Source organism: Montipora capricornis, chromosome 10, assembly GCF_036669925.1.
Source record: "Montipora capricornis isolate CH-2021 chromosome 10, ASM3666992v2, whole genome shotgun sequence".
NCBI lineage: Eukaryota > Metazoa > Cnidaria > Anthozoa > Scleractinia > Acroporidae > Montipora > Montipora capricornis.
This window is the reverse complement of record NC_090892.1, coordinates 14,791,126-14,803,625: the sequence shown is the minus strand read 5'-3', so window position 1 is coordinate 14,803,625 and position 12,500 is coordinate 14,791,126. Positions and strand designations below refer to the sequence as shown.

At 37.4% G+C, this 12,500-nt stretch overlaps 2 protein-coding genes across 4 annotated transcripts in view; one reads left to right on the top strand and one right to left on the bottom strand.

Annotated features, from left to right (window-relative positions):
* LOC138021830 (U1 small nuclear ribonucleoprotein C-like) overlaps positions 1-3,861 on the top strand; it is a 6,336-nt gene extending 2,475 nt beyond the window's left edge. Inside the window, exons 3-4 of the mRNA XM_068868849.1 lie at positions 1,741-1,849; positions 2,895-3,861. Of these exons, the coding sequence (XP_068724950.1) occupies positions 1,741-1,849; positions 2,895-3,172 (387 nt within the window). The 3' untranslated portion in view covers positions 3,173-3,861. The remainder of the gene's footprint in view (positions 1-1,740; positions 1,850-2,894) is intronic.
* A 3,360-nt stretch (positions 3,862-7,221) lies between these two features.
* Positions 7,222-12,500, bottom strand: part of LOC138021828 (serine/threonine-protein kinase PLK1-like) — a 16,648-nt gene continuing 11,369 nt past the window's right edge. For all 3 annotated transcript variants that reach the window (XM_068868845.1, XM_068868846.1, XM_068868843.1), the window contains 4 exons: positions 11,348-11,501; positions 10,351-10,480; positions 9,726-9,842; positions 7,222-9,038 (listed from right to left, as the gene is read on the bottom strand). In XM_068868845.1, the coding sequence (XP_068724946.1) occupies positions 8,784-9,038; positions 9,726-9,842; positions 10,351-10,480; positions 11,348-11,501 (656 nt within the window). In that variant the 3' untranslated portion in view covers positions 7,222-8,783. The remainder of the gene's footprint in view (positions 9,039-9,725; positions 9,843-10,350; positions 10,481-11,347; positions 11,502-12,500) is intronic.

Genomic DNA, 12,500 nt, shown 5'->3' with positions numbered 1-12,500 from the left:
TGAAAAAATTCCTATTCCTTGATTGGGTAGTCTTTTTACTTGAACATTTTAACTTTGGAGCAATTGCAGAATACCCCACATCTCTAGCCACACAGTGGAGCTGGTAACGCGTCTATGCAGCTACTTAAATTCTCATTTATTTGTAGTTCATTCAAGTTCTCTGGAAGGTGGCTATGCATCTACGCAGCTACTTTGTTGTAATTTATTCATAATTCACTCAAATTCTCTGGAAGGTGGCTACGGGTCTAAGCGGCTACTTGAGTTGGCATTTACTCATAGTTCATTCAAGTTCTCTGGAAGGTGGCTATGCATCTACGCAGCTACTCCAATGATTGTACATGTAATTTAGTCATAATAATAATTCACTCAAGTTCTCTGGAAGGTGGTTATGCATCTATGCAGCTACTCCATTGTTATGTATTCATAATTCACTCAAGTTCTCTGGAAGGTGGCCAGATGCGTCTATGCGGCTACTCCATTGTAATTTATTCATACCGTAATTCAGCGAAGTTGCTTGAACTGTTGATAAGCACTGCAAAAACTGAAAGTTAACCAGTTTTCTTATCAGTGCCAAGGTAACTGAGAGAGAAAGCAATAGGCTGAGACGGAGTTCGTTACATCAATATTCAGGCATGGGTACAAGGCTTAGTGGCCAAATTTCACGGCTGAGTTCTGTTTTCCCCGGGTACTCCAGTTTTCCCCTCTCCTCAAAAACCAACATTTGCAGGCGTACAGTAGCTCAGTTGGCTAGTGTGCAGCTTTTGGAGCAAGGGGTCCTGAGTTCGATCCTTGGTGACTTCAACGTCTGTTTCCACTTTCCTCTGATCAGTGTAGCTATAGCTTTAAATATCCGTAAAACGGAGCACTGACAGAGGGAGGGGGGTTAAAGGCGCACTGTCGGCTTCCATTGATACCAGTTTCGTAACTGAAGGAACTACCGACGTTAAATAAATTGACTTTACTTTTTACTTTACTTTACTTTACTTCTTTGTCTCACAAGTCTCAAGGGAGATTTCTAAACAAAAATTAATAATATTCAAATTTAACCAGAAAACCTCGTAGCCAGGTGTGAATATTGATAATTATTTTTTATATCGAACACACTTCTGCGTAGCCATTAAATTTTGTAAGAGCAATGCAGAATAGCTATTCTGCAATTTAACCATAACTTTTTTTCTATTGTATTGATTTGTTATTGTAATGGTAAGTAAATGGTTGGTGGTTGTTATTGGCTGTTGTTACAATTAACGCAGAGGATGTCTCTGGTGCTTGCATCAGCAGAAGAAGGGAAAATTGTAGAAGGGATTTTTTGCTGACGTCATTGTTTACAGTTTGTTTCATGAACATACTGTATGAGTCAATATGGTATTTCCAAATTGACTTCAAAAGGTAAAAGAACTTGTGATAGTTAAATCTCCAATGTGAAGCCTTTTACTGTAGCTTTGATAACAAGCCAATTATTATTGTTATTATTAATCAAAAACTGATGAATTCTGGGGTGGCAAAGCGCTAATGATCTCGTACATTCTTTGTAAAATTTCAAAATTTCATTGCTCTTAGATTATGAGGAATGTTGTATTCAAATTTTCCGAGATTTAATACTTTTTTCTTGCCTGTTTGATTAGAAAACGATAGCTCTATGCTAATGAGGTAAAAAGGTAAACAAAGATTCCTCTATAAATGTACCTTGATAAACAATGTTTAATGCACAGTTTTGTTTGTGATTTCTTGTATCCTCAGCCATCAGTCAGAAAAACACATAATGGTGGTCGTAAACACAAGGAGAATGTGAGGTTTTATTACACAAAGTGGATGGAAGAGCAGGCTCAAAGCTTAATTGATCAAACAAGTATGTGGCTCATTTTGAATCAGTTCAATTCCTCCATATACCCAACTTATACCACCAAGAGAGCACCTTTGCAATAAAAAAAAATGTTTTTCTTGCTGGCTGAGCTTGCGATAGAGGCAAGAAATGAAGTTCTCCCACACTGAGCGAAGGGCCTGGTACAATGTACAAGGAAGGGTATCAGTTTTCACGTCCAGTCATATGATTCAGTTTTTGTGTCTTGCCATTAGTGCAACCCCATTCCCACCCTCCCACCCCTCAGCCAGTCGGAAATGGTTTCTTTTATTTGACAGATTGTAGTAAGGTTATTTTCTTTGTTTTCTCTATGAGCTGGGCTTTTTGCTTTGATATACGTACCATTTTCTGTCAATTTTGTTGATAGTTGGTAGTTGTGTTAATAAAGTTCCGTTGCATTGTGTGGCAGACAAATGGCATTCAGTGTGTGAGAACAAGTGGCTTCCTGCATTATTGTCATTTAGTTTACTTCTACATGTATTGTTTCATTTTTAAACATTTTTAGACATACAGTGTACATGTACACAATGTAGTCTTCAAGAGAATATTTATTTTTTGTTTATGACTATCAAAAGTCTTTAGGACACTAGTTTTATTGGCGCCTAACTCAACCTGAAATCAAATTGCTTGAAGTCTATAACTGAAACCTGTTTCGTTTTATACCTTTATTCATCTTACATGATTATTTCAAAGTAACTTGACTAACAGCATTATGGATCTGGTCTCCGAACTGTGCATGACTTGTGCAACAGCTGTTTCCCTTTAAGAGTTTGTTTCTGCATTTTCAATACAAGCCCAAACTTCAAATCCAAAGACTTTCTTCAGATTATAAAGTACTGTGCATTTTCTCTCACATAACCAATGGCCACATTAGCAATATGAAACAATTTATTGCATTCATGGTTTATTACAAAAACACTCTCTATATCTGTACCTTAAGTTAAATTGTAGTAAAATTGATAAATAATTTTATTTTTGGCATAAATTTTGCACTGAGCTTATTATTTTCATATATCTTTATAATCTATAATAGCTGCAGCATATCAAGCTGGCTCTTCAGCACCTCCACAAGTTCCACACATCCCACCACCTGGAATGATTCCACCCCCACCCCCTGGAATGATGCCTCCACCTGGAGGTCTGCCTCCTCCGGGTGCACTACCATTTCCTATGCCACCTCCTGGAGCAATGCCACCCCCAGGGATGATACGACCTCCTCCTGGTGGACCCATGGGGGGTCCTCCACCGGGACGGATGCCAGGACCACCATCAGAAAACAATCAACCAAGACCTGTTGTTGGAAAATCGTGAAGAAATTTTTATTATGGTTGTTGGGCAGATAAGTTTAACAGTTTTTCTTTTACAAGAATGGAATATTCATCGCTGTCATCATACAGTATTAAAGGGAGTGACTACTATAAACTATGCGTTGAATGGACAAACTCCCTTGAAGCGAAATATGCTGGTCTTCCACCAAGTAAGAGGATGTGTTATTCAAAGTGAAAGCAACCATGTTTCACAGTATTCATGTCTCGGAACTATGAATGACGACTTGTTTATGTTAAATCCTCTAAGTCTGGGTTATCGATTTTCTTTCATCAGAAAATATTATTAATTTTAACATCTTGCATGTAGTTTTACATTGTATCTCTAATAATCCTACATGTATGGCAGTAATTTATCAAAACCATATTTTCCTAGATTTTCTGCTTTTATATGCTTCATTTGCACATTCACACTTTGTTTTCAAACTCACAAATAAAAGAATTCAAAAGAGACTGTGAATTTGTGTTTGGGCACATTGGCTTAGTTTTGTACATCAAACTTTGTTTGTTTTTGATTTTGTTGTTTTCAGAAGACTTGTTAGAAATCTAGTTTATTCTCCACTAGGAATATTTTAAACATCATTGTTTGAAAACTGGTTTTTAGATAGGTACATGTAGACTGAGCAATCCAGAAGATAAGTTTAATAAACAGTAATTATATAATTATGAAATTAACCAATAAAGTTATCCTCTGTATCATTATTTATAATAAAGTTTCTATATAACGCGCGCTCTCATTGGTTTAAACAGCGTGCTTTATGAGAGTACAAAGCACGGAACAAACGAAAGCCCACGCCATCATTCGCAGAAATGGCAGATGAATTTCCGAATTTTACCTTGGGTATTATTGAAGCTGTCAGTTAAAGGCTTGCTCAGATATTCTGTCAAGTGCTTTGGATGGAAGACCTCAACCGTCGCCCGGTCCAGCAGTTCTTTCAAGCTCAGAAAGTCCTCACGCTGGAGTTCTTCATTTACAAAATTCCCAACAGGTTTTCAGATTCCAGCCGCAAGCAATGAAGAGTTTGTTTTCCAGTTGTCATGTCGGAAACGTGCAGGTTTTCATGGGCAACAATTCGGCCGGTTTTCACTGAACTTAATCATTTAGATCCTCTTTTTTGCTGTTTTTTACGGACTGAAACCGAACATTGAGGCACTTGTTTTTCCATAAATTCTAATTTTGTGTGATTTTCCAGTTGATTGATGTTTTGACAAGCCTTTGTTTCATTAACCAATCAAATAATCTTAAACATTCTTACAAGCGCGCTGATTGGTCCAAAGTAGCGTGCTTTATCAGAGTATAAAGCACTGTGCTGACGACATCTCAGTTCACCACAAGCAGCGCGCGCTTTGAAAATAAAGTAGAATTTTTGAAGAAAATTACTTGTTTTTTATCATAAAACAAATAAAGAAGCCTTGACTGTGCTCTGTTCTGTTGTAAAGCACTTAGGAAGCGGCTAGAGCACTCAAGAAGTAGGGAGAAACACTCGCCTATCGGCTCGTGTTTCCCCCTACACTTCTTTCGTGCTCTAGCCGTTTCCTGCGTGCTTTACAACAGAACAGAGCACAGTCAAGGCTTCTTTATTTGTTAATTATACTGATTAGTGATAGCACCCTGCCCATTCTGTGCAGGTCTGGCATAGTGGTGAGTCAGAGCACTCGCCTCCCACCAATATGTGGGTTGAGTTTGTTGGTTCTCTACTCTGCATACTAAGCTGAATTTTAATACCCCCTGTACAGTCAACTCTCTCTTAACGGACACCTCTATAAGACGGACACCTGGTGCTGGTCCCGGTCGTGTCTTAGTCATTTTACTATAACCGAACTCTCTATAAGACGGACAACGGACACTTGTGAGGTGCCGAATGTAATCGCAAATTACGATTTAGGGAAGAAAAATTCTTGTACGTGACTCTTTTAACACCCGACGTTTAATTGACACCTCTTATCTTTTCGCCGAAATACATACAGTACAAGTTAAAATTAAATCATAGTCCCATTCAAAAAATAACTTGAAGTTGACAACCGAATTGTATTGTAATCTAAAACAGGTATGTTTGACCAGTTCATTGACAAGTAAATAACTTAAAACAAACTTTAAACAGACTCATTAACTGTGCACAGGTTCAGCATTATTATCGTAAAATTCCTGGGGTCATGTTACGTCGACTCTCTGTAAGCCGGACACCTCTCAAAGACGGACAGCTGAGGCCGGTCCTGATGGTGTCCGGCTTAGAGAGAGTTGACTGTATATCGAAAGGGGTCTCGTGGGGAGACTCAAAATCAAACCAAATCACAGGAGATTAAAGCATGTCACATTAATTGAGGGGACATATATTGTGTAGCTGTTGACTGCTTAACCCATTGACACCCCCGATTGACAAGTAAAATCTGTTGGTGTTAGACAGAGTAAAATCTGTGATGTCTCACTCCCAGGGGTCAATTGGTTAATTGAATGTTGGTATTTGATGAGAACTAAGAGCAGAGTAGAGGACCAACTTGTTACTAATCAAATCAATCAAACTGGGACCACATTGATCCAAGCCAACTACTATGACCACCACTGCACTGTAAGCTCCCCATGAGTTGTGTAAACTGTTTTTTTGTGGATTCAGTGTAAAATCTCGAGACGTAAGTATTGAAAGTTATAGATACAATGTCATGTACTTAGTAATAACCTTGACAGTGTGGCCTTTTGGTTGGAATCATCTATGATTATAAGTTTACATCATGGTGGTGTAAGAAAATACAGTTGTGCTAGAGTAACTTAACTTTTCATTCTGAATTACGTCAATGTGTACTGCGGTGTCCAAAATCCAATACAACTGTAAGTGTTGTTCTCCAGGATTCAGCACTGTTTTTGGCAGATTTGATCCACCTGTCAGGTTTTGGTTTTAAGGGTAATCTGTCATGGTGTTTGGTGGCAGTGAAAAAACAACTGTGGATTGAAATTTTAATTTCACAGCTCCCAAGTTAATGAAAGCCCCAATAAAATTAATGTCCACAATTCCTGTATTTCTTGACCAAGAATTCTTTGGTTTCCTTCAAAGCCATTTTCAAGGACATTTGCTTAGTCTCACAGTTTGAAGAATAGTTTGTTTGAAACTGAAGATTTTATTATTTAGCCTTATATTTCATGTGGTTGATCACTGTATTTCGAAAATAATTAAAGGTAAACAAGACTTTCGTGGAAGTTGAATTTTGGCTTAATTTTAAGCAACCTCGTTCCCAGGGTCTCTGCCTCCATTGAGGCAGAGAAGAGAGATCCTGGGATTGAGGTTTAATTCTATGAAGACACCTGTCCAATCAGGAACTAGGGAGTCACATGCTCATTACATATTATGGTCACACCAACTGGAATTTCCCAACAATTGGTAACCAGAGCCTGAACAAAATCAAGGATTCTCCAGATCTACATGTACGATAACAGGACCACAACTTAAGCGTTAAGCCTGTATTTATTTATAAATCATAACCTTAGTATTGGCTTGTTAAACCCTTTTTAGTTTAGCTACAAGAGAGCAATTAAACCATGAAAGGTATTACTAAGTCTTCCAGGATCACTGGGGGCACTGCGGCCCAGTGGTTAGATCAGAACATCTCATGTTGAAGACCCATTCTTACCACTTCTTGAATTTGATTCTGGTACCGGTAGTCCCTGGTTCAACTTCTCAGCTGCACTTGTAAAAAAATTAATAGTCGACAGGTTAGTCTCCAACCATTTCGGATTCTTAAAAGTTGTTGCTCTGTTCTGTTATTTCATTGCTTTACTTTAATTGGCCTTGAAAAGTCTTTAAGGGGAGTGGTCAATAAAGTATGGATCAAGCCTTGCATGTAGTTCTGCCACAGAGCTGTTTCCTTTGGAAAGAAACTTGTTTCCCCTTTTTCTCTCTTCACTTCTCTGCTGGGGATAACCCTGTAGAGGACAAGCATTGCAACCTAGGAAGATAACAATCCCTTTAGTTGCTTCATGCTGCAGAAACTAATCAGGGGCCGTGAATGAGGGACTTGTAATCTAATTTAAAATAAGCACTGATAAAATGTTTGACATTCTTTAATTATTAATTCCCAAAGATAAAATGACAATTTTACAGTGACAATAATATGGTATGTTGTATGTAACTATTATAACAATACTCCTAAACTAGTGTGAATTTTGAGACTCACATTTTCATAGTTTCTGAGAAAAGTGTAATACAAATTTTGTTAATTAAGCAGTAACACAGAATGACCCCTTAACAGAAATAATTCAACATGGAGTTCTCATAAACAGGTAATTTACAAGCAAGCATGTTCATTTTTATAAGACAAAAGAGACTGGAAAGGAAAGGACAATCTCATAAACAGGTAATTTACAAGCAAGCATGTTCATTTTTATAAGACAAAAGAGACTTGAAAGGAAAGCATAATTATCTCACAATGGTTGATTCTTCTGCAACAAAAGCACTGATTACGGAACTATTTTTTTTTCCTGTTCAGTGTCCACTCTGTTATTAATGCAGAATAATCCTAAGCGAAGGTGAACTTTAAAACTGGTCCCAGAATGCCCAAGGCTCAAGCACACAACTTCCAAGGATTTAAAAATGACAAATTAAAGTACACTTGGTCTATTATTTACAATGTACAAATCTGAATGTGGAATTGAGTTATTCGTACCTAAATTTTGCATAGCTAATGAATATAATTCAATGATTTTAAATCTGCTTGAACTCTACAATAAATAATTATTTCAATGTTGCCAAGGAAAAGAAAAGCTTAAAAGATCATCCTCAGACCTACACGTAATTACAATACTGAATGCATTGTAGGTTGATTTTTGAGAGCTACAGTAACTTCATCTCTAAGAAATCCACCAGTTCATTTACATGTAATTTAGGCCAGAATCACACATCATCATTGGTCTCCTCTTTGCTAATTTTCCGTTTTTAAGAGAAATAAATGCTATCTACCACAAGGAATGTGGTTAAAGTCAATGAAACCAAGATTACAGTAGTTGACTCTTGAGCTTGGTTTTCACTAGCGACACAAGAACAAGCTTAAGAGTGTTTATTTCACCATGAAAATGAAGTTGATGCAAGCATAAGCATCGTATGCTTGCATTGTGTGAAAATGAAACACAGCAGAAGCATAAGGAAATGTGTTACATCTGATAAATTAAAGCAGACTTTCCAAATTCCCCACATCTGAGAATTTGACCAAAATGGCGGATGCTGTGGTTTATTTTGATGCTTTTGCCGTCATTCGTTTTCACTAGCATAAGCTACTTATGCTAGCGCTTGTGCTTGCGTTGCGTTGACAAGATTCATGAGAAAGAAATGTCTTTAAATTAAATCTGTTCAAGGACTTAGGACAACTAACCAACAACATCACAAACCCTGAGAATTAAGCTTCATATGAAGGTAAAAATAAGGAGACAGATTGTTAAGTCATTGGTAACTTTAGATTTAAGGGTTTAGAATGTACTCAATAATTAGTAAAAGTTGATTCTTGCATTGTATTGTTTGCATGTACAGACCCAGGACTAAAGAAATTCAAGAGTTTTGAGGAGGATGGAACATTATTTTTACTTTCAATATTCAAAATTTAAATCCCCTATTAAGTTATTCTTTCTTGTTGGTCTTCTTGTCATTTTCACAACACTGTGCACGAGCAAACACTTTCTTTTGAGTTCCATTTTGCATGCACACAACCATCTTTAGAGCATAACCAAGTCGCTTTGCTAGACTCTTTGAGCAGCCATATTTTTCAATGTTCTTGAGAGGGAATGTTCGAAATCTCTTGGCCTCGTCAATGTAGGTAACAGCACCCATGAGAGGGCAAACAATAATCTTAGTATGGCATTTGAAAAAATTTATCTGAAGAAAGAAACAAATTAAAATGTTAATAATGTCATCCTTTTTTTCTATTACTGACAGGAAAATTATGATACTGCTACCCAGTTTTAGATTGTACTAAATACTGTACCTTTCTTACCACCTTTTTAAAAACTTATGTGTAACATAATCATAACCTAATTATTAGAAAAAGCATTTCAATATTGGGAACTTAAAAGGCCTATCTTCAATCGACAGGCTTTTCGACAGTGTGTTTTTGCTATGGAAATTTGCATTGCTTATCGTAGCGACCATATAATTATGAAAATGTTTCCATGGCACACAATGTCTGTTGGGTGAATGGACCTTTAACAAACAATTTTTTACCGATAACGTAAGTTGAAGTTCCAGAGCATCTCAATCCTCATTAAATCTACTGGTTTCAATACTGTCGCTATGCATCAAAGAGTTGATGACACAGGTGGTCTCCCAAGAAAAACAGTTTTAGAGAACTTATGTGCTTGAATTCAGAGATCATCTTCAGGACGACACTCGGGAGATTGGATACTCCACCATCCTTTTCAGGATCGATTACTTAAAGAACAAATCTCAAAGGTTTTTCCAATAATTATCACTGGACAACCTTGAACGAGGAACAGAAAGTTCAGGTGCTAACCTCTCAGTTTTTTTTTCTGTTACATGTACATCAGAAAACAAAGCGGTTGTTACCTGCAACGTTCCATTTGTCAGGTGAAGAACAATGCCATCTGGTGTGCGGAACCACTGTTTTAGGAAAGGAAGCCTTCCAGATTCGTCCTCTCTTACAGTCTTAGTACCTGCACCCGCCTGGGAAGACAACCAGAATTTAACACTGGTGTAAAATAATGTTCACTCCAAGCAGCCTTTGTGACTATCAATAATGAGTATTATTGATTCCTTCAGTTGGTATAATTATTATAAAATCATAAGAAATTCCACCTTGCAGTTTTGTTTGTTTTGTTGACTATTAGGAAGCTGTAGCACGCAATAATTATTTTTGAGATGCTTATTCCGACCAGAAGTGAGCTGTTTTCTTCTTTAACTTGTCATCACACAACCACATTTATATTGCTACCGCCTGACTTTATTTTGGGAGTGTATCTTTTCAATATTAGAGATGATTAGTTTAAAAATCTCAGAGAACTAATGTCCTGGCATGGTTGCTGTCCTTATCTCAAAAACGTTGCATGGTTAAGCTCCTGATTACCTGGAAGATTCCTCTTGCCAATTTGAGGTGCATTTTAATATTACTCAAATGTATCGGTAAATATTATTATAATAAACATTATAATGATGACATAATACATGTAGTTACCTTCAATAAGTGATCATTCATGTAACTGAGGAAGTACTTGAGCAGTGTTACTTTCTTTTCAAGGTGTCCAGGGTAACCTTTCAATGTGTGAAAGTGTTCTGTGCCTTCTACCTCAATGTACTGTAAATTTCTACAGAGATAGAACAAAGTTAATGATTTAAAAACTGCAAGCAACCCCAAGAAATTCTTTTCTGATCTAATACGTGGTCAATCACAAGCCAGAAGATCATTAAATCAAGCATTGGAAAACAACATGATATCAGATACACATAAGGGTTGCAGTTTAATTTTCCTTTCTTCAAATAAAAAGAGTAATTTAAATTGTTTAAAAATAGAAGAACCGTAGCCAGGGTAAAACATTAAAAAATGATAAAAAACGTTTTTCCATTCATTTCCATTCATTTCCATTGAAGGCTGTAGCCTGACAGCCGAAAGCTCGAAAGTTTTTAACTGTATATAGCCAGTGAACGTTTTTTATAATTTTTTAATATAATTTAAATTGATTTTAAAACCCATTGACTCCTGAGAGTCAGACGATTTTACTCGCCAACTGGGGGCGTCCTATTAGGCATTTGAGGTGTCAGTTGGTTACTGCGATTCTCAGAATTCAGCAGAATCTCATTTTCAATTGCCAACGGCCAAACTGCATCTCTACCAATCAGCATCTTTGGTTCCCATGATGGTACATTAATTTTGAACTTGACGCCAATGGAAAGTCATGGAATCTGTATGAATCATTTTACTGAAAAACCTATCAAAAGATATCATAATGATGTTCAAGTTGTGCACTAAACAAAAGTCCCATTCACTTTCCAGAGGCAGAGTTGATCTTCCTGGCTATGCTTGGAAATTTGATCGATGGAAGCCACGCAGGTTGACACTTAGTGCTTGGAGGTGAGATTCCACTGGATTATGAAAATCACAGTAGTTAGTCTCACTCTTAAGGGTCAATGGGTTAAGGTTGCTTTGTAATAGTAATAGTAACTGAATGACTTACTCTCCGTCCTGGTAAAGAATGAGTCTTGTCTGATCGTTGAAAAGAACACCAACACTGTTGTCACTTAATTGATAACCAAGGCCATATTTGTCGGAATAATCCACCCATTTACCAACCCAATAAACAGGAACAGATGCTGGGTCCTCGGAATCATCTGATAAAAACAAAAGTGATTATGAAAACAGGGAAATATTTATGAAACGTTATATTATTGTATCTCAATTAAAATTAATCTAGCGCAAGAAAACTAAACCGCAACTAGCACACTGTAACTGTAATTAGGTTGTGGTTTCATGTCGCTTCTGATCGGTTGCTCAGCAAAGGGAAATGTCAAAATCAAATCAAAGTGCTAATGGTTTAATACTTTAATTGGATCTGCTCGCCTTCTCAGTTTTGTCACCTTTTGGCTGTTGAATTTCAAAGCACTTGTTCTGTCATGCAAATAACGGATGCGTGACTTGTCAAGCAGGTGAACGTCAAGTCACAAAGTATCAGGAAGGGATACAGAAATCCCTGTTAACTCTGAACAAGCTTTCTGGAGCTGTTATGCCGACTGACTATACCGGTGGTTTAGTCTGTCTGCGACGCAGGCTAAAAGTTTAATGCAGTGCTTGAAATAAGCGGCTGTCTGATCATTCAAGAGGACCAGAAAGATTTCCAGGCGACCAGTTTTTGGTAAAATAAAAACCTTGGCCCTGATTGTTCAAGGACCGGATATTGAAGGCGTTGATTGAGGATCGAGCACACGCATTTATGGGACAGCAGTCAAAGAGTGTGGCACGTCCTGTAAGCTACATGTTTACCAATACAGAATACATTCATTAAAGCTAACCTCAGGCTCAAAAACTCTTGTTTAGGTCTAATTAGGCCTACAGTTAGCTTTCACCCATTGACTCCCAGGGGTTCCCCACTGACGAGTAAAATCGTCTGGCGTTAGACAGAGTAAAATACTCTGGCGTTAGACAGAGTAAAATACTAAGTCTGGCCAGTTTCGGTCGGTTTGGACGTCAAACGGTTAATGAAAGTTTGGGTTAGGGTTACTACCCTGGTTGCCAGAGGAATTTTTTTTCAAGGTCAGAGAGAACACTCAGCGATTCCAAATCAATGGTCGAGGACAAAAAAGCCTCTGGTCACATGACCCCAGAACCTCATT